This window comes from Castor canadensis, chromosome 8 (assembly GCF_047511655.1).
Source record: "Castor canadensis chromosome 8, mCasCan1.hap1v2, whole genome shotgun sequence".
In the NCBI taxonomy this organism is placed as follows: domain Eukaryota; kingdom Metazoa; phylum Chordata; class Mammalia; order Rodentia; family Castoridae; genus Castor; species Castor canadensis.
Window position 1 is genome coordinate 51,333,612 of NC_133393.1, and position 21,531 is coordinate 51,355,142.

Genomic DNA, 21,531 nt, shown 5'->3' on the forward strand with positions numbered 1-21,531 from the left:
ATGTATTGAATGCTTTAAAGGGATCAATGTTGTTAAATCAAAATTTTTGAGATCCAGAGATCTCTAAAATAAATGGGTTTATTAAGATGTTACAGTTGCTAGCCAAAAATAAAAGAACGAGTTCTGGGATAAGTTCCCTAAGGGCACCAGCAGCATGGTCAGGTAGCAGTGGGAAAATGTCTACTGGCTGTAAGGAGCCAGGGCATTTTATATTGAAAATGTGGGAAGAAAAAGACATAAATTACTTACAATGAACCTATGGTGGCTGTAGGTAAGAAGGGCAGGACCACAGGCAGCAAGTACAACCCTGGGATAGGGTAGTCCATTCAGAAAAATTCTTGCTGCTTCTTCGTGGACTGGTTCTACAGGAAGAATGGCTGTTGTCTTGACGCTAATCGTCAACATGTGGGGATATGAACAGATTTCTTTTTCTTTTTCTTTTTGGTTTAGCTTAAAGTTGTCAGTGAAAATAAACTTATTTTTCGCTTCCCTCCATTCTTCTGTCTACTAACTTAATTTAGGATATCCTAGAATTCTTCTCTTATCAATGCTGTAACATGTGAATTATATCTTAATAATAACTGTATCTTAATTAATATAATAATTATATCTTCATTATATTTTAATAAGTTATATCTTAATAAAGGTGGTATTTGGTAGTCAGGCACTCTACCACTTGAACCACTCCACACCAGCTCTTAACGGTGCCATTTGGGAGAAAAAAAGGGTAAAGGCACTTAAGGTGCAAATTTTAAGGAGGCCTCCACTCTCATCCATGCAAATACAGGACTGACCCCGTGAGTTAGTCCCTCTGCCTAAGCGTCGGAGCCAGTCTGATTCAGTGTCTGTTTCTGTCGCTTTGTCGGGGAAGAGTGGGATCGCTGGCACACCAGCGCCGCAGACCAAGCACCGGCTATTGGAAAAGGGCTCGGCTCCTGGGAGCTGGACGCCTGGGTTCTGCGCGTGGGTCCAGCTGGATGCCTCGCGCGTATAAAGGTAAGAGGCGCGGAACGCAGACACACGGCCCCTTCCTACACTTGCACCACTTCGTGAATGTAGGAAGCCCCCCTTCCCCTATGCCCCACTTCCCCGAGACCCTAAGCCCCTCCCGCTAGGCTGCCCGCCCCGCCCACCCCGGCACCGAGAAAAGCGTCCTCCTGGCCCCGAGGTCAGCAGATTGCGTTTACAGGTGCGGACCGCGCGCTCAGAGCACAACTGAGAGAGGGCGCTGAAGGGTGGCAGGTGAGGGTCCCTCGGCGCAGGGCCGAGTGGGGCGGGGGCCGGCACGGGCGATCTCCAGAAGCTTCAGACTGCCTCTAGGGGTGGGACCGAGGACCCAGAGAACCCGAGAGGGCGGTGTCACCATGGTGTTTACGAGGCCGCTTCTCTGGAGATCCCAGCTGCGCAGTACGCAGCAAGGCTGTGTCTGTGGGTGGTCCCTCAGCGGTGCTGCGCGATCCTGAACCAGCAAAGACACGGCTTCTTCTCGGTGCCCTCTGCGTCCTTGCGAGTCCCAACTCTGGGCCCACTTATCCCCTCCCTTCTCTCCTTAGGGATCTGCACGATGATGTCATAGTTTGTCTGCCCTTTTGAAATCTCAGTATCCAATCCAGATCCTAACACTCTTTATCCACCCAAATATTTTCAGGAACTCACCTCATATTGTCAGAACCCTCCTTTTTCGTGAGCATGCTTAAAATCAGGGTGTCGGCCGCTGTCTCTGCCTTCAGAGAGCTTCCAATCTGGTGGGGCCAACAATTAATGAGATAAGGAAATACAATAAGGAATGATGAGAAGAATTGGGGTGTGTGTGGGGGAGGGGTGTTTCTAGGGTAGAACATCAGAAGCCTTGGAGCTGTGACACCTCTCAGTAGAGGTGTCCCAGTGGGATGAGAGTGGTTTGAACTTGGTGGTGCGGATGGAGTAGGGAGCCTTCTAAGTGGAAAAATGCAAAGGCTCAGAGATGATTTCGACTCATTTTTGAAAAGCCAACAACAGTGAATAGATTTTTTTTTTGGTTAAACTTAAAATATTTATGAGCTTTGAGATGAAAAAACAAAAGCACAACTTTCGCATTGCCGGTGCTAAGTCAATGAACATTCAGGGGTGTAGAATGCTGTTTTTCTTTCTTCTCTATCTCCAGACCCTGTATCATGGATACTCTTTCTGAAGCAAATGGCACCTTTGCCATCCGCCTTTTAAAGATACTGTGTCAGGACAAGTCTGGACGCAATGTGTTTTATTCTCCTATGAGCATCTCCTCTGCCCTGTGCATGATTCTATTGGGGGCAAAGGGAAATACCGCAGTCCAGATGGCCCAGGTAAGTTGCCTGTCACCCAGGAGGGACTGGCCTGCCACTGGCTGTTGTTTCCTATCACCTGCTTCATTCTCACCTCCAGAACTGCTGAAAAAGGAGGGTAGGATGTGCGTGCACCCCATTTCATGGTGGTGGGTGCCAAGAGGAAAGAAGGCAGGGAGTCTTCTCCAGACAGGTCTTTTTGTTTGGTTTTTTTTTTTTTTTAAGGGGAAAAGTTTCCCCAATTAATAACCTGGAGAAGACTCTCAAAATTTTGTGTAGCACTTTGCTTAGAAAGTGATGCTGGAATTATTTGAAATATAAATTGCTAGAATGTATCTATTTTTTGGATAATTGTAATTATTTGACGGTGAGAAGGTTAATTCCTGCCTTTAGTCTTTTCTGTACCAGTTTACTTTGCTAACTCACTGAGGGGATAAACAGAAACATAAAGGAGAGTTAAAAGGCGTGCACTTAGTCACACATACAGACCATGAGAGCACTGTCTGGCTAGGTTTAACAAGCACTTGGTAGATATCTGGAGGTGATAAAGAATCAGTCCCTATTCCCACAGGCTTGCAGGGTGGGCAGGTGCCTGAGGAAAGCCTAAAAACTTGTCACTGTGAGGTTCCTGCCCCTGCTCACACCTTCAGGGTGGGAGTGTTAGTCACTGTTGGTCTTTATTTCAGTATCAGTCAAGTGTTATGGTCTTTTCTAGGTTTTAGACAATTTACCAGGTGTGAGATTGTAAGGTCCTCATATCTCTAGGGCTCAACTGGGTAATAACCAGGCATACAATATGGTAAATATACATTGCTACTTATAACACAAAAGGAGACTATTTGGCTGAAAAAATATTTAAAACAATTATTCATTTTTCCTTCATGCTATAAATGGTAAAAGCCCATGACAAAAATCTTTAAAAATGAAAGTAGAAGAAAGGGAAAAAAAATCCCCTGTAGTCTTATTAAACAGAAATAACCATATAAGAATTAAAACATTTCCTTCCAGTCATATTTCCCCATTTTGGCTTTAAATTTTATACTTTGGTGATTAACTATATCTTAATTCTTATCAGTACTGTCTCAATTGATGTGAGGATTCAGCGAGATAATCTATGTAAATCTGGTGCCCACCATGAATAACTATTGATAATAGTGTTATCATAGCTTAGGTAAAATAGACTTCAGCTGTTGGTTTTCTATTTTTTGACAGATTTTTCTGAATTTCAAAGTTGGCTGAGACTTCCCTTATGGCCTAATATGTATTTTTGAAATATTAAAGTAGCATATATGTAATATTGTGTCTCTAGGATATAGTTTTAAGAGCTCTGTTTTGGTCTTATTAGTATTGCTCACTTATTTCCCTTTGAAGAGTCCCATTATGACTATATTCCTGTCCATTTTTATTTGTATTTTTGGTATATTTGAGGATAAAAAATTGTAAATTCTTCTAGAGACTGAAGAGCACTATTGATAATGTTTTATCTTTTCCTTCACAGGTACTTTCTTTAAACACAGAGAAAGATGTTCATGTGGGCTTCCAGTCACTTCTCGCTGAAGTGAACAAGCCTGGCACAAAGTACTTGCTTAGAACAGCCAACAGGCTCTTTGGAGAGAAGACTTGTGAATTCCTCCCAGTAAGTTGAGTCAGTAGGACAATAAAAGTTGTACTCAAAACACCTGGTGATATAGTTCCCAGGAGAAAGACTACTGAGAACTTGAGAAACTTATGGGCAACCCCCCGCCTTTTTTTTTATTTGGAAATACCACAATTCTGTAACGATACCTTGCATTATTTCAAATTTGACTACTTCTAGAATCATGTACTCATCTCTGGTTATTCCACACTCAGTAATACCTACATATAAACTTTGATATATTATCTATTACACTAAGATGTGATCCCTTAAGAGATGTGTGCTAATTTTATTATTTTTTTAAAAAAGGATATAGTATTCAGAATGTTGAAGTCTTGCTGATATTTTATTTAATAAGATAGCCTTACTGAACACGTTTCTCTCCAGACATTTAAGGAGGCCTGTCTTAAGTTTTACCTATCTGAACTGGAGCAACTGCCCTTTGCCAAAGACGTAGAGATGTCCAGGAAGCATATAAACACTTGGGTCTCCAAACAGACTGAAGGTTAGAATTTCAAGTTATTTCAACGCCCCACCCCACTTCTTTCTCCTCCTCTCCTTCCACCTTTGCCTCCTCCCCACTCATCCTTCTCTCCTCCTCTCCTGTCTCCTCCTTCCTCTTCCACCCTTTTTCTTTTTTTCCTTCTTCCTCCTTCCCCTTCTTCTCCCCCTTAACTGATTTCATTGGTCTTTCACATGGTCAGAATGATGTTGACTGACTGGGCCTCTTGGTATATTTTAACCTTAGAAGATTCATTGAAGTTCTAATCAGATGCTCAGGTTTTCAATGACAGAAAGTTAATTTTGTCTGTTCCCCTAGGACTCAAATAGCTGATACAAATGTCAAAAGGAACTCATCAGCCAGATACCTAGTTTAACTGTTTCCATTAGCACATACTTTCATTGGCCTGTAATGTTCCATGTCAGGTGACTCTGCCATTTCTGTGAGAAGGAGATTGATGGGCAGATCTTTCCTGAGTCATTCACTTGGGCCACTGTTCCTCCATCCCCACCCCCTACATGTGTTAGGAGACTTTTATGGTTTCTCTTATGTCTTACATTTCATCTCCCTTAATTAGACTTGGCAAGCCTAGACTTGATTGGTCAACTGCAGACCCTCTCTTAGGGATGACAGTTCCACTGGCTGAAATTGCCCTCTATTTGGCATTGAACTGTATTCATTTCTGTCTCAGACAGTGACATGTTCCACGTTTGGCCCTTGAGATCAATAGTGGTCTGATGTTTGAAATATTCTGCACCACTAGGACTTTTCTATCTTGGCTAACAAATGGGACAGTAAGGAATGAGAGGTAGTCTTTCCTTAAAAGACACAGCAGTTATTTACCCCAGTTTTTCTTGGGCTCTTTACCACCTATGCTTTCTTGAGGCCGTAAATTAGCAATGATGCTTTTAGTTTATTAAAAAGGTACCACTTGCCAGGAGCTGGTGGCTCTCACCTGTAATCCTAGCTACTCAGGAGGCAGAGATCAAGAGAATTGAGGTTCGAAGCCAGCCTGGGTAAGGAGTTCGTGAGACCCTATCTCAAAAAACCCTTCACAAAAAAAAAGGGGCTGCTGGAGTGGCTCAAAGTGTAGACCCTGAGTTCAAACCCCAATAACTCAAAAAAAAAAAAAAAAAGGTACCCATGGTATCCAGGGGAAGAAGGGAGTATCTTTACTTGCCCACCGTACCTTTTTTTAGGAATGCCTGGTACTCTGTTTAGAGGATCCAATAGTAATATCTCTTCCAGAAACTGTTCATGTGCCCATCCTCTGCTTTTCCCCCTTTGGGCCATTCATTCTGGCTGCTTCTGACATGTTGGCTTCTAGTTGTAGGATGTTAGGACTGGGCATGACCATGGAGTGCTAGACCAGATAATGCATTTAACCTCTGCAGCTCCCCCTAGTCCCCACCCACCCAGCCCATCTCACATTTCCAGCTTGTCTTGCTTCCCCTGTTGTTTCTTTCTTCCAAACTGCTTTCTTTCTTCTTCTTTTTTTTTTGCAGTACTGGGGTTTGAACTCGGGGCCTACATCTTGAGCCACTCCACCAGCCCTTTTTTTTTTTTGTGAACGGTTTTTCAAGATAGGATCTCACAAACTGTTTGTCCGGGCTGGCTTCAAACCATGACCCTCCTGATCTCTGCCTCCTGAGTAGCTAGGATTACAGGTGTGAGCCATTGGTGCCTGGCTCCCATCCTGCTTTCTTTGAATGACTTAGAAGTCTTTTACTGTCCTCAACTTGGTGGATGTTCCTCAAGTGTCTGTAATCATGAATACCATGGTTTTGATTTTTTGTACACAACCATCCACACTCAGCAAATTTGAAATGAATGTTCAGATCTTCCAAGACATAATCTCATAGTTTATTTATCATATATTTATAAAAAAACAGCTAAGTGTATTTTCGGTTTTTCTTGACAGGTAAAATTCAAGAGCTGTTGCCAAGGAACTCAATTAGAGAGCAGACCAAGCTGGTTGTTGTGAATGCCATCTACTTCAAAGGAAAGTGGGATGACTATTTTAACGAAACATGCACAACGGAAATGCCTTTTAAAATAAACCAGGTAGGAGGAAGCCTTTTTTTTTTTTTTTTAAATCATGTTACTTTGATGAGGAAATTGAATGGAAAAGTTTAACTTTGTAAAAGCATAGGGCTGGAATGTAACTCAATGGTAGAACTCATGCATACTATGGGACCTGGGTTCAATCCTTCGCACCTTAAAAAAAAGTAAAAAACATAAATGACTGGTTAAAAAAAATCACTTGGAACTTATTTCTGAATGAACTTTTTAACCCAGTAGAATAAATGATAAGAATAGAGAATATGTGATGCCTATAATTTTTTTTTTTTTTGCTTTACTGTCACTGCAAATTTCTCCTTATCAATTGTTGCAAGCTTCTTCTGGAAACTGAAGATTTTCCTTTAAGCCCAAGATGCTTAGATAGAAAACAAATAACAGGTGCTAAGGCAGAGTGATATTTGTATCACCATATGAGATATGGGGCAGGGGACAAGGAGGTAAATTTCTTTAGCCAAGTATTTTTTAAATCAAAATAAGTTCATTTGAATTGAACTTGTTCAATGAACTTATCATTATTTTAAAACATTTTGCTAATACATGGTAGATATATGTTGATTTTTGTTGTGACATTTCCATATATTCATGTATTATATCCAGTTTGGTTTATTCCTTCCATTATTCTCCCTCCTCCCACATTTCCTTTTTAAGGTGACTTCAACAGGTTTCAATGTTCCATATTCATACTTGTATAGAAAGTACATCAACCATATTCACCCTCCTTTACCCTGTTCATTTACCCTCCCTCTCCCACTAGAGCTCTTCCCTTCACATGACCTTTTTTACATTATTGTCCTTCAGTGTTTTAAGTCACTGTTTGTTGTTCAGTGGGAATTTTGCCTTGATATTTTACCTGTAAATATATTGTACTTAAATCAGCCTAACCCCTTCCATACTCTTTCTTGTCCTTTTACCTCTACCCTGATTGTGCAGCAGTTTTCAGTGTGATTCATTGTGTCTTGTTCCTACACACAGAGGTGATGTATTCCATTATTATACACTGTTATTCTTTTCTTCTTTTCCTCTTTCCTCTAACAGTTCCACTTTGGAAATATGTTCTGTATATATATGTATATATATGATAATGCTTATATTTGTATTGGATCTCTCTTCCATATATGAGAGAAAACATGCAAACATTGTCTTTCTGAACCTGGCTGTCTTCACTTAAGATAATGATCTCCAGTTCTATCCATATGCCTGTGAACAACAAAATTTCATTCTTCTTCATGGATGAATAAAATTCCATTGTGTATATGTATGTATGTGTGTAAAATCACATTTTCTTTATATATTCACTAGTTGTAGGGCATCTGGGCTGTTTCCACAGCTTGGCTATTATGAATAATGCTGCAATAAACATGGGTATGCAGGTGTCTTTGTTGTAACCTGACTTACATTCCTTCTGGTATATGCCTAGAAGTGGAATTGCTGGATCACATGGCAGTTCTATTTTTAGTTTTTTGAGGAGCCTCCATACTGTTTTCCACAATGATTGTACTAATTTACATTCCCACCAACAGTATATGAGGTTTCCTTTCTCCCCACATCCTCGCCAACATTTGTTGTTTGTGTTCTTGATGATAACCATTCTAACAGGAGTGAGGTGGAATCTTTTGATTTGCATTTCCTTTATGGCCAGGGATGTTGAGCATTTCTTAATTTTTTTTGGCAATTTGGACTTCTTCCTTTGAAAAAGCTCTGCTCAGTTCATTTGCCCATTTCTTCATCGGGTTATTGATTCTTTGGCAGTTTCGTTTTTTGAGCTCCCTGTAAATTCTGGTTATTAATCCCTTGTCAGATATATAGCTGGCAAATATTTTCTCCCATTCCATGGAAAATCCCTACCTTTTCAGTCTGGTTACCATTTCCTTTGCTGTGCAGAATTGTTTTTGTTTCATGTAGTCCTGTTTGTCCATCCTTTCTTTTAATTGCTGAGTCATTTGAGTTCTATTTAGGAAGTTATTGTTTATGCCTAAATGTTCCAATGTATTTTCTACTCTTTTTTTTTTGCGGTACTGGGGCTTGAACTCAGAGCCTTCACCTTGAGCCATTCCACCATCCCTATTTTTGTGAAGGGTTTTTCAAGATAGGGCTGGCTTCAAATTGCGATCCTTCTGATCTCTGCCTCCTGAGAAGCTAGGATTATGGCATGAGCCACTGGCGCCTGGTATTTCCTACTCTTTTCTGTACTAGTTGCAAAGTTTCAGGCCTTATGTTAAGGTCTTTAATCCACTTTGAACTGATATTTGGTACAGGGTGAAAGACATGAATGAGTTTCTATCTTCTACTTGCAGATATTCCCTTCGAGGGCAGTTCCGCAATGATCTAGCTTCCTCCCACTAAGCCCCACTTCCTAAAGGTTTCACTACTTCCCAGTAGTGCTACCCTGTGGACCAAGCTTTTAATACATGGGCCTTTGTGGGACATTCCAGATCCAAACTATAGCACTAGGGAAATTCAAAGTATCACATTCTATCCTGCTGAATAAAATCTTATCCTTCTCAGGCTAGCCCTGTATATGCTTACACTGGATGACTTTTATGATGATAGAAAAGATCTGGCTGACATGTTTCAAGTATTAACAAGAGCACTGGATATTGTTTCTATCACAGGAAAATTCCTGGAATTAACTGTGGCTCATTTGGATACTTTATTGCCTCTTCCAATAATCTGTGCTCATCTGTTCATTCCTGTCAGAAGGAGGAAAGGCCAGTTCAGATGATGTATCAGGAAGGCAAATTCAACATCACCTATGTGAGTGAGGTGCAAGCACAGGTGCTGGAGCTGCCCTACGAGGGCAAGGAGCTGAGCATGGTGATCCTGCTCCCGGATGATGGCGTGGATCTCAGCACGGTGAGGTGGGAGGGGCTGCAGCCCTCTCCTCTCTGAATTTCCATGGGAAGAATCCAGTGACACCTGCCTTTATCCCTAGAATAGAACTCAAACACCACTACCATTTTTGTATTTGCCTTTTGAGTGGGTGATGCTCACAGACCTAGACCCAGCTGCAGAGCCCAGTGGGATCAAAGTTTTGTTCAGGACTGACTTCTCCCATTACTATCTACGTGACTTTGCCAAATGATGTATCCCATCTCGGCTTCCGGTATCTTGGCTTCAGCTTTCTCATTGCTAGAATGTGGTTATGATGCTGTCTGCCTGATAGAACTATTATGAGGATGAAACGGGGGCAATTCAGATGGCATTGTCAATGTGATCCATTATTATCATAATCACTGTTATTAGCATTAATATTTTGAAATCTGAGAACCTCAAATCCAGAATGAGAAAATCTCTTACTTTGATCTATCAAAGGGGTTGGGGAGAGTGGTGGCAGCAGGAAGATGTGATGTCCAGTGCTCAGAGGCCAGAGGCAGGCATACCCTAATACAGAGCTTCCCTGTCCTTGCCTCCTTGCAGCATGGTCCCTGTGGTGAGAGGCAGCCATTATCTGAATGTAGGCAATGGAGCATCCCTGACCTAAGCAGTCTTTGTGATCAGAGAAGCCCCCATGGTCTCCTTCTTTCCAGCTCCCTAACTGTAGCATCTCTCCCCTAGTGTGTTAGTTTATTGTTGTTGTTGTATGATGGCATACCTGTTTTAAACAACTTAAGGGAGGAAGGGTTTGTTCTGCCTCATTGTTTCATAAGGTTCAGTCTGCATGGTTGCTTGGGCACAGCATGGTGGCAGTGGGAGCATGTGGCAGGGTTTGCTCACCTAAAGGTGGACAGGAAGCAGAGAGAGAGGAGGGGACCAGGGACCCAGTATAACCTTCAAAGCCATGCCCTCAGAGATCTACTTCATTAAGCAGGGCTCCACCTCCCACAATAGTGCCACCAACTGGGGACCTAGTGTTCAACACATGAAGACTGTGAGGGACATTTCATATTCAAACCATAACACACAAACCCAACCCAGAATCCCTCCTGCTGTGACTCACAAGGGGAACCCTTTCTTTTTCATTTTTTTCCTTACCAGTAATAGTTTGTTGTTTTTCAAACGTTATCTACTTAAAAAAAAAAAGCATAGTCTGAAAGTATAATCACTTGTCAGAATAAAAGATATCTCAAAAGTGGTTAAGGAGAGGACACCAGGCTACCTGCCTTTCAGCTGTTTTGCTTTTCCATGCACATTATATCTGGGAGAGCAGGACAAGTTGGGCCTTCACAAGCTGCCTGGCTGATAAAGAGGCTGCCAGTCCTGGGTGAATAAGCAGCTCCGTCTGCAAGAGGAGGAGGGGTGCTGTACGTGGGAGTGCCTGCACTTGTAGATATACACTCAAATCTGAATCTGAAAGTTTAATTCTGGTTTTTCAGGTGGAAAACAATCTCACTTTTGAGAAGTTAACAGCCTGGACCAAGCCAGACTGTATGAAGAACACTGAAGTTGAAGTTTTCCTTCCAAGATTTAAACTGCAAGAGGATTATGATATAGAGTCTTTGCTCAAGCGTTTGGGGATGGTGGATGCCTTTCAACAGGGCAAGGCTGACCTGTCAGCACTGTCAGCTGAGAGACACCTGTGTCTGTCCAAGTTTGTGCACAAGAGTGTGGTGGAGGTGAATGAAGGAGGCACAGAGGCTGCGGCAGCTTCAGTCATGGAGGCTGTAGATTGCTGCTTGGTGTATGAATCGCGGTTCTGTGCTGACCACCCCTTCCTTTTTTTCATCAGGCACAACACATCCAACAGCATTCTGTTCTGTGGCAGGTTCTCCTCTCCATAGGGGCGCACTTACTGTGCACGGCAGCATTTCCCTCTTTTGGAAATGCATGGCCTGTAGGTGAAAGCCAAGTACTAGATGATGGCAGATTCCTCATCCCTCTGAACTCTTTGGCAAAATAATCTCATGATGCACCACACTCAGTTCTCCCCTGCCCACTCTTTTTGTGCCACTTTACAAAGATCATGGGGCAAACACAGGTATTGTTCCATGCTGTATTTAGGAGGCAGTTAAAAAACCCTATAGGGTAGCCCAAAAAGTTTTCCTATAGATGGCCCCACATATGTTTCCCACTCATTCTACCTGAAGTCCATTCTAGCGTTCATGGAACCTCAAATCTTGTCACATACTTGCCTTAACCTTACTATTTAAACAGTAACAGACACTGCTTAGTGTTATTACTCTTATTACAGTTTCATGTAATTTGACTTTTAATACACATTTTAACGTTATCTTTCTTTGATATTCACCATTCACCAGGTATGTGCTAAACCAGTGCATAAGGCACTTGGGGAAATGAAGGGACAGAGTCAATGGTCCTTTGATACTTCGTTTTTAATATCTGTGCTAACTTACCTAGCTTTTCTGATGACTAATTTGGACTATTTAATATCTTTGAACTTACCATATGGTCTCCTTGCAAGGGTCACACCTTTCTTCATATTACTGTATTTCTCCACCTCCAACAGTTACCTCCATTCAGCCCTTTACATTCATTACAATGTCATCACAAAGACAGTTTTTCTCTTCTAATGAGATGTACATCTCTGAACTCTCATTGCAGCTACTCATGGCATGGCTTTTGCTGCTAATCTCCTGCATTCTTAGGTAGTCTTCTAACTAGGCCTGTGGGCATCAAGGGTTGAGGTATATTTCACACGTCTGTGTGCCACTTACAGATTAGTAATAAAATAATGCAATGGTAGATAAGCCCTGTAACTTTTGTAATGGTTGGGTATCACTGACTTTATTGTGTATTTTTAGATTTTTTTTGTTATGATGACATTTTTATAACATAAAACCAACCATTTTTGGGGTAGTAGAGATTGAACCCACGGCCTCTTACATACTAGGCAAAGGCTGTACCACAGAGCTATACTCCCAGCCCCCAAATCAACCGTTTTAATTAAACAGTTTAGTGCTACCAAGGACTCTGTGCAAAATGCTGTGCAATTATTACTTTTACCTAGTTTCAAAAAATTTTCATTGATAACTTTCAAAAGTTTTCCAAAAGAAACTCTGTACCCATTAAGCAGTGATTCCCAGTCCTTCTAACCTCTAGCCTCTGGCAATGACCAGTCTGCTTGCTGTGACTATGGATTTACCTGCTGTGGATATTTCATGTGAATTGAATCATACATATGACTTTTTTTTCCTTGCAGTACTGGAGATTGAATTTAGAAACTTGTACTTGTTAGGCAAGTGCTCTGCCACTTAAGCCATGCCCCCAGTCTTTCTAGTGCCTTTTTTTTTTTTCAGTTTGTTTTTGAAATAGTATCTGCTGCTTTTGCCCAAGCTAGCCTCAGAGTTTGATCTTCTGCCTTGTTTCCCAAATGGCTGGGAGCAATTTATTTATAATACTTCATCTTCTCATTAAGGAAAATAATATGAGTCTCCATTTATTCAAACATTTTAAAAATATTTATTTAAAATCCTTTAAAAATTTTTGTACATTTCCCATCAAGTTTCTGGTTTTCTTGTTATGACTCTTCTCATGTTTTATTGTCATTGTAACAGTTATAAATAAAAGCATTTCCCCCACCTGGTTATGGATGGTATATAAATAATTGAAGTTTATACGTTTATCTTGTGCGTGACTAATTTGGTGTGCTCTTTCAGTACTTTAAAAGTTTTCAGTAAATTTTCTTGGAATTTCTACTATATGATCACACAATGGGCAGATTGTCTTTGCTAGGTATATAATTGTACAAATAAGAGAGAGTGCCTCCTTCTAATTGTTATACTCCTTGTTTCTGGGCTTTTGTTTGTTTGTTGTTTTGGTTTTGTCCCTTTTGCATTACCCAGACATTCTGAGACAGAGTGCAATTGCAATGGGAATTCTTGTGCTGTTTTTTGTGTTACTTTCGAAGTTGACAGTATCCAGTACTGGTGAACATGTGAGAAAATGGGCTGTTTGTGGGAGGATGCATTAAGACTTTGGGAAGGAGTTGAGCGAGTCACTCAAAGATTCTCTTTGGGTAAATTAATCTCACCACCCCTCTGTTTCTCTCTCATTTCTTGTCTTGCCATGTGATCTCACCCTTTCACATGCTCCCACGATTAAGTCATCTACTGTTGTGATGTAGCCAGAAGACCCTCAGTGGAGCCAGCAGTTGCTGGCACCATGCTCTTGACTTTCAAAACTATGAGCTAAATAAACTTCCTTTCCTTACAAAATACAGAAAACAGACTAATACACTCAATTTATCCAAACGTAAGATAATTGCCTACCTCCCTGAGCCTCCTTCTTTAATCAGCTGTAGGACTGGCTTCATGAGAGCAGGAATCAACCCCCATCCCATCACTGGCTAACCCTCACTAATCCTTGCCAGCATTAAAAACTCTGCCTGGACCTGGCAGAGTGGCTCAAGTCATAGAGAGCCTGCCTAGTGTGTTCAGCCTCCAGTACTGACAAAGCAAACAAAAAACCTCTGCCTGTGAGTTTAAGTCTTCTGAAGCAGAAGCATTTAGTGCACTTGATGGAAATGAGGAATCTCTCCCATCTGCCTGCACAAGCTCCTAAACTCCTTGAGGACAGGAGTTTCTATGGTTTTGCCCCATTATCTAGCACTAGGCCCAGCTACACCATTATGTTAGCTTTTCCTTGACATAAAGGAGGAAAGATTTATTTTGGTTCATGTTTTCAGAGGTTTTAGTCTAAGGACAGCTGGCTCCATTGCTTTGGACCTGAGGCGAGGCAGAGCATCATGGTGATGTAGAGGCTGCTGACCTGATAGCAGCCGAGAAGCAAAGGGAGAAGGGGAAAGGGACACGATACATCTTCCCAGGAAATGCCCCTGGTAGCCCATTTCCTTCAGCCTACTTTTTTCCTTCACCTCCTTTTCACCACATCCCAATAATGCTGTCATATTATGACTCCATCAAGGAATTAACCCATTGATGAGGTCAGAGCCCTCAGGATCCAATCACTTCCCGGAAGCCCATCAGCTGGCAACTGAATCCCCAATACAGTGTGTGTGTGTGGGGGGGGGGGTTTGCATATTCAAGTCATTACAGTCATCTCTGAGGCCCAGTGCAAAGTGCAAATGAGAAGCCCCTTGTTCAGGATGTTGGCAGCTGAGCATCAAATCCATCTGCGAAGCTTTCTGAGTCTTTTGGGTCTACATGGGTCACAAACTCCTGCAGCTGGTTCTGACTAGTGATAGCCACTGTAGGTTTGGAACTGCCTAAGGTCCAAGTTAACATTCCAACTTTCTAACTGTTCCTATTAAAAGGAAAGAGAAACCACAGGGGTTTTTTTTTGTTGTTGTTTTTTTGCCTAGTAACAGGATGCTAGAGTGGGACTCTGTTTCAATTTTGCTCATTCACAGAGGGAAAAGCAAAGAAGCACCAAGTGGAAGCCATTACTTGTCAGGCAAGGATACCAACCCGCAAGTCTCTGACTTTTGCCCAAGGGAAAGTCAGGTATTAAAGGCTATGGAGGAAGAGCGTAAGGTGGTTGTAACTACACAACACTGCAACCCAGCGGTCAGGTCAGGGCAAAGTGAGCCCAACACCTTGGCCAGGGGTGTCTTCAGGCAGATTTCTAGGGCCCTGGCGTCCACCAACTCAAAGTCTATGGCTCTTTATCAGCCTTGGCTGGCCAGCTTGTGGTGACCAAGTGCAAGAGGCAGTTCTGGCAAGTGCAGCGGATCTCCCTCTACTTGGGAAAAAAAGGAAATGTCTCTGATCTCTGAACTTCCCAAAAGAATAACAGATGTCAAAAAGCTTTTGAGAGCTTGGTAGCAAAGAACATTTTCCCTGAGACGGCCGCTGTAGTGCTAGCGTCCATGTGCGTGGGAGAGACCGGACGACTTCCGCACCAGGTTGTGCGGGGTCCTCCCCACCCGCCAGCCTCCGCCACCCAGCGCTCACCCCGCAAGGCCCACGGCGCCAGGCCCCCCACACCACCCAGCTGCTGAGCTGTTGGGTGAGGGCCCCCCACCCTGTTTTCTGTAAACATGAAAGAGTCCCTACAGCCTGAGATATGGGAGAGGACGACCCCGGTGTCCAGATCCTGCGTCGGGGACCCTAAGCCCACGCCCTCCACGCTGTACGGGTGTAGGGGAGCCTGGAGATCAGCCCGGCTTGGCGCAGTGGTTTATTTCCAGACCTCCCGGAGCGGAGGAGGAGGCAGAGCGGCTTTGCGATGGGGACCTGCCCTGGGTGCTGCGCCGCCCTGGGCACCCATGGCCAAGCTTAATCCGGAGCAGCCTACATCCTCCGCGGGGCAGGGAAGCTGTGGGGAGGGGACCTAACGGGCAAGGGGAGTGCCCGCCCCTCTGCTCCCCACCCCCCACCCAGCCTGCGGAGGCAATGGAGACAGGTGAACCTCCTAGCATCAGCCTCCTGTCGGTTCCAAGGCCAGGAAGTGGGGGCGAGTGAAGGGGGCCGGGCAGGATGATTGCTTTCGGTTTCACTGGCCTTTTTCCTCGGGCCTCCCTAGGGATCCCTGGTTATCTGGGGGAAGAATTCATTTTAGCTTTGGGGGACGGCAAGGAAAGACCAGGGATACAGTGTGTGCCTAGGATTAGAAAACAGGGCTGGTGGTTTAAGTGCAGTTGCCCGGGCAGGGACCTTCAAGGTCCATTTTATTAAGGGCGTGGCCCCTTGATTCCTATTTATTACGCTTGGGTCAGAGAGAACCATAGAATAGAAGCTGGAAAGGATCAGGGAGGGAAAACACTGGGAACCATGATGTTGATGTCCCTAAAAAAAGCACTGATTTAGTCCTAATGCATAGTTAAGGCCACAAAAAGTGGAGAGAAAGAAAAGAAGCAAAATAGGAAGAGACAGGCAGTTAATAAGTAATTAATGCAGAGGGAAGGCGTGTGGCTCTGGGCCCATGCTATTGGGACGTCTTTGAACAGCCAGAGGCAGCACAAGAGATGGTCTGGAGGCCGGGCAGGGCTGGGGAGAAGTGAGGCTGCAGGTGAGTGGGGCTAAAAGCAGCAATGGTTTATCTCTAACTGGCGTTGCCTTTCCTCCCTGACATCAGATGGCCTGGAGAAGCTGCCAAGTGAGTATAGCTTCCTGCTTCCCCATGTCCAGTCCTGGTCATCACTCTGCCCTGCAGAGTTCTCTGTCTGACTCCGAAAGCCATGTCTCAACTGTCCTGTTCTACCTGTCCTAGTCCATTTTCTGTTGTTATCACAGAATGCCACAGACTGGGTAAATGACAAGCAATAGAAGTTTATTGGGCTCATTGCTCTTAAAGCTGGAAAGTTTCAGAGCAAGGTGCCACCAGTATCTGGTGATGTGTTCTTGCTTCAAACATAGTGGAGGCATCACCTGGTGAGACAGAGCAAGACAAGCTCAGGTTTCCCTTCCTCTTCTTTTCTTTTCTGGCAATACTGGGGTTTGAACTCAGGGCCTCATGCTTGTAGGCAGGTGTTCTACCACTTGCCACTCCACCAGCCCTTTTTTGTGTTGGTTTTTCGAGATAGGGTCTCCTGAGGTATTTGCCCCTACTGGCTTTGAACCAAGATCCTCTTGATCTCTGCCTCCTGCATAGCTAGGATTACAGCTTTCCCTTCCTCTTCTTATAAAGTCACAAATCCCCTGGGGGGGCTGTCCTCGTGACCTCGTCTAATATGAATTAGATGAGGCCCCACCTCCAAATGCAAACCACATGTGACTTTGCAGATTAAGTTTCCAACACATGATCTTTTAGGGGACACATTCAAACCATAGTTCCCTGCTCCCCAGTTCTTTGGGCTGTACGATAGCCAAGAGGCACTATTTCCTCAAACCCCTTCCATATCTGCTGACTGTATTTGATATGCTACCTGTCCCCATCGAGGGCAAAAAACTGTCAAGCGCATCATTACACAACATTTCTCTCTATGCTGTGACTCCACACCCTCCATCACAGATGCTTTCTCTGAATTAAGTGGCCTCTTTGCCATCTGCCCTTTACACTGGGTGGGTTTTCCTCCTCTCAGTGTCTCCTCTGCCCTGACCATGCTTTCCCTGGAGACAGAATGAAATGCTACTGTTCCAGGGGGCCTCCACTGAAAAAAAGAGGACAAATTATACAAAGTCATTAGAGCCGTTTGCTGAAAGATTTTGGTTTTCCTCCCTTCCAGCACATGGTTGGTACTCTCATGGTCCCCAGTGTGACTATGTGAGAGATGATGGAACCTTTAAGAGGTGGGGCCTACTGTTAGGTCATTGGGTCATTAGGTCACAGGTTGGTTCTTGAAAGAGAGTTGTTGTAAAAGAGAAGCATGATCTCTCTCCCCTCTGGTTTCTTGTCTGTCTGGCCATGTGTCTTTCCCACTTGCATGCAAATCCCTCCTTGATACCATCTGAGGATGCTCACAGGAACCAATGCCATGCCAGATGGTCTTTCATCTTTGAAATTGTGAACTAAGCTGGGCCAGGTGGTACCTACCTATAATCCCAGCTCTCTGGAGGCAGAGGCAGGAGGATCTTGAGTTTGAGGCCAGCCTGAGCTACACAGTGAGACCCTTTCTCAAAAATTAAAAAACAACCTGTTAAATTAAATAAGTCTTTTTTTTTCCTGTATGCATTATCCAGCCACAGGTGTTTTGTTAGAGCAATGGGAAACAAATGAGTATAGTGGATTGTTATTCTTGAGTCCCTTGTGAAGTCTGTGACCATTCTGGCCAATGAGTTGTGTGCAGAAGTGACACAGAGGGACATTTAACTGACAATTTGAGCTCCTCTAGAATTCTTTTTGTCCCTGTAGCATGGCATCTTCTGCCTAGCCATGATGGACATATAGCCTGAGTGTCAATGACCCTTTGTTATTTAAGCCTCTGAGATTTGGGGGGTTATTTGTTACTGCATGGAACCCGGCCTGTCCTGACTGATAGAAATCATACATTATTTTATCATACACCGTTTTATGGAGCTGTTCATGAGGACTTTTGTGAATGCTGTTAGAATGGGAAATGTGGTAGTATCTTGCAAATTGGTGATAATTTCCTCTGTGGCTCTTTTTTTACATAAACTCAGAAATTGTGTTATTTTGTGAGAAGACGTTATACTTAGAGCAAGTTGATGAGTTGATGAGTGAAAGCCTCTAAACTTCTCAGTCTTATAAAAGCGAAAGAATGAGAGAGAGAGGGAGAGAGAGAGAGAGAGAGGAGAAAATGAATCAGTTTGGCCGGATGATTCACAAGGTATTTATAATCCAGTGAGATGTCCCTGTGGGTTATAAATTGGGAGCCCATGTTGCAGCTGGAGAAAGTGCTGTCTTGCCCGAGAAGTAATTCTGACGATGGGCAGGATGGTATACTGCAGGTGGAAGCCTCTGGAATGGGAGGACCCTCTTCCTACTTCAAAACTGAGGCAGTTTTGAGAGTCCTCTCTGGATGGCATTTCTTCCTGGTGCTCCAGTGAACCATTGTTTGGAGTTGGGGGTTTTCCTGGGCAAGCTTCCGTTGCCTGCCGTCTTGCTTTCCTCCCCATGTGGATAACAGCTCTCCCTCTTTCTCCTTTGCAGGTCCTCCATTTGTGTACCGGGGGATTAAAGGAAGCCAGACTTGGAACAGATAGTAAAGACCATCTAGCCCTTGGGTTCCCAAATTAGGCTGCATGATAAAATCTCCTGGGGAGCCATTGATCTTACCTAACTCTGGGTATTTTATTTTTTCAGTGTATTCTTTTGCAGTGTTTGAGTCTTTATTTATTGTGTGTGTGGTCTTAGTAATCAATATAATTAAATCAAGGAAAAGAAAATAACCATGTACACATTAATGTCTGCAAATAAAATTACTTTGGATCCTTGACTTCCTGGGTACAGGAATGAGGATGGATGGAATAACTTCAAAAACCAGCCAACTAGTAAACAAACAAAAAACCTTGCCTAGTTTCCACTGGGAATTCTACTTTAATTAGTTTGGCTTGGTGTCATGAGCACTAGTGTATGTATTTCACATATATATCCTACATACATGTGGTTCAAACTGGGGCTTGAACTCAGGGCCTCATGCTTGCTAGGCCAGTGCTCTACCACTTGAGCCAGTCTGCCAGCTGCATTGATAATTTTTAAAACCTCCAAAGTTAAATAACATGATCCAGTCCATTGGTTCTCAAAATGTGGTCTCTGAATAGCATTAGAAGTACCTTGAGAAGTTGTTAGAAATGCAAATTCTTTTCTTTTATTATTTTTATTATCATATTATTATTGTACTGGGGGTACATTGTGACATTTACGAATGTTCTTATAATGTATCATAGTTGAATTCACCCCCTCCATCATTCTCCTTTGTCCCTCCTACCCCACTTCTTAGAGTAGTTTCAACAGATCTCTTTTATCCATTTTCACGCACGAGTACATAACATTTCCACTACATTCACCTCCTGCACCCTTTCCTTTATCCGCTCCCTCCCACTGGTACCAACCACCAGACAGGACCTCTTTTACCTCCCTGTCCTCCATTTTTGTAAAAGACATTTTTGTTTGTTTAAGATATCTCTACAGGGAGTTTCATTATGACATTTCTATGTATATATGTATTATATCCTGAATTGGTTCATCACCTCCATTTTTCTCCTTTCTACATTAGTCCCCTTCTTATGGTGATTTCAACAGGTTTAAAAACTCTATATTCGGTCTTGTAAGTACATCAACCGTATTCACCATCTTAGCTTCCTTCTTTTACCCTCCCTTAGAGTGACCTGTTTTTCATTCTTGTCCTTTATTGTTTAGGAGTCTGTTTGTTGTTCAGAGATTGTTGCGTTAGTATTATACCTGTACATACATTGTGCTTAGGTTAATCTAAACCCTCCACTGCACTTCCTCACCCTTTCTCCCTATCCTGTACTGTTTGACAGTTTTCAGTGCATTTCCTTGTGTCCTTGTTCCAGTACAGATGTGCTGTACTGCATACTTATTCACTGTCTTTCTTTCCTTCTTTTCCTCCTCTCTTGATTTCCTCTTCCAGTCCCACCTTTGAGTACATGTTCTGCATATAATTCTATGTATATATAATATTGCTGTATTTGCATTGGGTCTATATTCCACATATGAGAGAAAACATGCCGCCTTTGTCTTTCTTAACAGGGCTAACTTCACTTAAGAGTATGTGCTCCAATTGCGGCACTATTCACAATAGCCAAGTTATGGAAACAGCCAAGATGCCCCACCACTGACGAATGGATTAAGAAAATATGGTATCTATATACAATGGAATTTTATGCAGCCATGAAGAAGAACGAAATGTTATCATTCGCTGGTAAATGGATGGAATTGGAGAACATCATTCTGAGTGAGGTTAGCCTGGCCCAAAAGACCAAAAATCATGTTCTCCTTCATATGTGGACATTAGATCAAGGGCAAACACAACAAGGGGATTGGACTTTGAGCACATGATAAAAGTGAGAGCACACAAGGGAGGGGTGAGGATAGGTAAGACACCTAAAAAATTAGCTAGCATTTGTTGCCCTTAACGCAGAGAAACTAAAGCAGATACCTTAAAAGCAACTGAGGCCAATAGGGAAAGGGGACCAGGAACTAGAGAAAAGGTGAGATCAAAAAGAATTAACCTAGAAGATACCACACATGCACAGGAAATTAATGTGAGTCAACTCCCTGTATAGCTATCCTTATCTCAACTAGCAAAAACCCTTGTTCCTTCCTATTATTGCTTATACTCTCTCTTCAACAAAATTAGAGATAAGGGCAAAATAGTTTCTGCTGGGTATTGAGGGGGTGGGGGGAAGAGGGAGGGGGCGGAGTGGGTGTTAAGGGAGGGGGTGGGGGCAGGGGGGAGAAATGACCCAAGCCTTGTATGCACATATGAATAAAAAAAAAAAGAGTATGTGCTCCAGTTCCATCCATTTACCCACAAATGACAAAATGTCATTCTTCTTTATGGCTGAATAAAATTCCATTGTGTATAAATACCACATTTTCTTAATCCATTCATCCATAGTGAGGCATCTTGGCTGTTTCCATAGCTTGGCAATTGTGAATAGTGCTGCAATAAACATGGGTGTGTAGGTGCCTTTGTTGTAACCTGACTTACATTCCTTCGGGTATATCCCTAGGAGTGATATTGCTGGATCCTATGGCAGTCCTAGTTTTCATTTTTTGTGGAGCCT

The 21,531-nt window shown here is 42.9% G+C and overlaps 1 protein-coding gene and 1 long non-coding RNA gene across 3 annotated transcripts; both read left to right on the forward strand.

The window, feature by feature from the left end:
* The first annotated feature begins 861 nt into the window (after nucleotides 1–861).
* On the forward strand, nucleotides 862–13,000 carry Serpinb9 (serpin family B member 9). 2 transcript variants are annotated; one of them, XM_074082993.1, is made up of 7 exons: nucleotides 862–996; nucleotides 2,144–2,321; nucleotides 3,799–3,936; nucleotides 4,324–4,441; nucleotides 6,360–6,502; nucleotides 9,218–9,373; nucleotides 10,834–13,000. In XM_074082993.1, exons 2-7 carry the CDS (start codon nucleotides 2,154–2,156, stop codon nucleotides 11,236–11,238), a joined length of 1,128 nt encoding a protein of 375 aa, XP_073939094.1. In that variant the 5' UTR covers nucleotides 862–996; nucleotides 2,144–2,153; the 3' UTR covers nucleotides 11,239–13,000. The 2 variants fall into 2 exon arrangements, with proteins under 2 accessions (XP_073939094.1, XP_020033579.1); XM_020177990.2 differs by lacking the exon at nucleotides 862–996 and adding an exon at nucleotides 1,127–1,242.
* Nucleotides 13,001–15,812: 2,812 nt separating this feature from the next.
* Nucleotides 15,813–21,120, forward strand: LOC141425707 (uncharacterized). The gene is made up of 3 exons (XR_012450787.1): nucleotides 15,813–16,474; nucleotides 18,929–19,064; nucleotides 20,492–21,120. It is a non-coding gene; the product is annotated as an uncharacterized lncRNA (long non-coding RNA).
* Nucleotides 21,121–21,531: the final 411 nt, after the last annotated feature.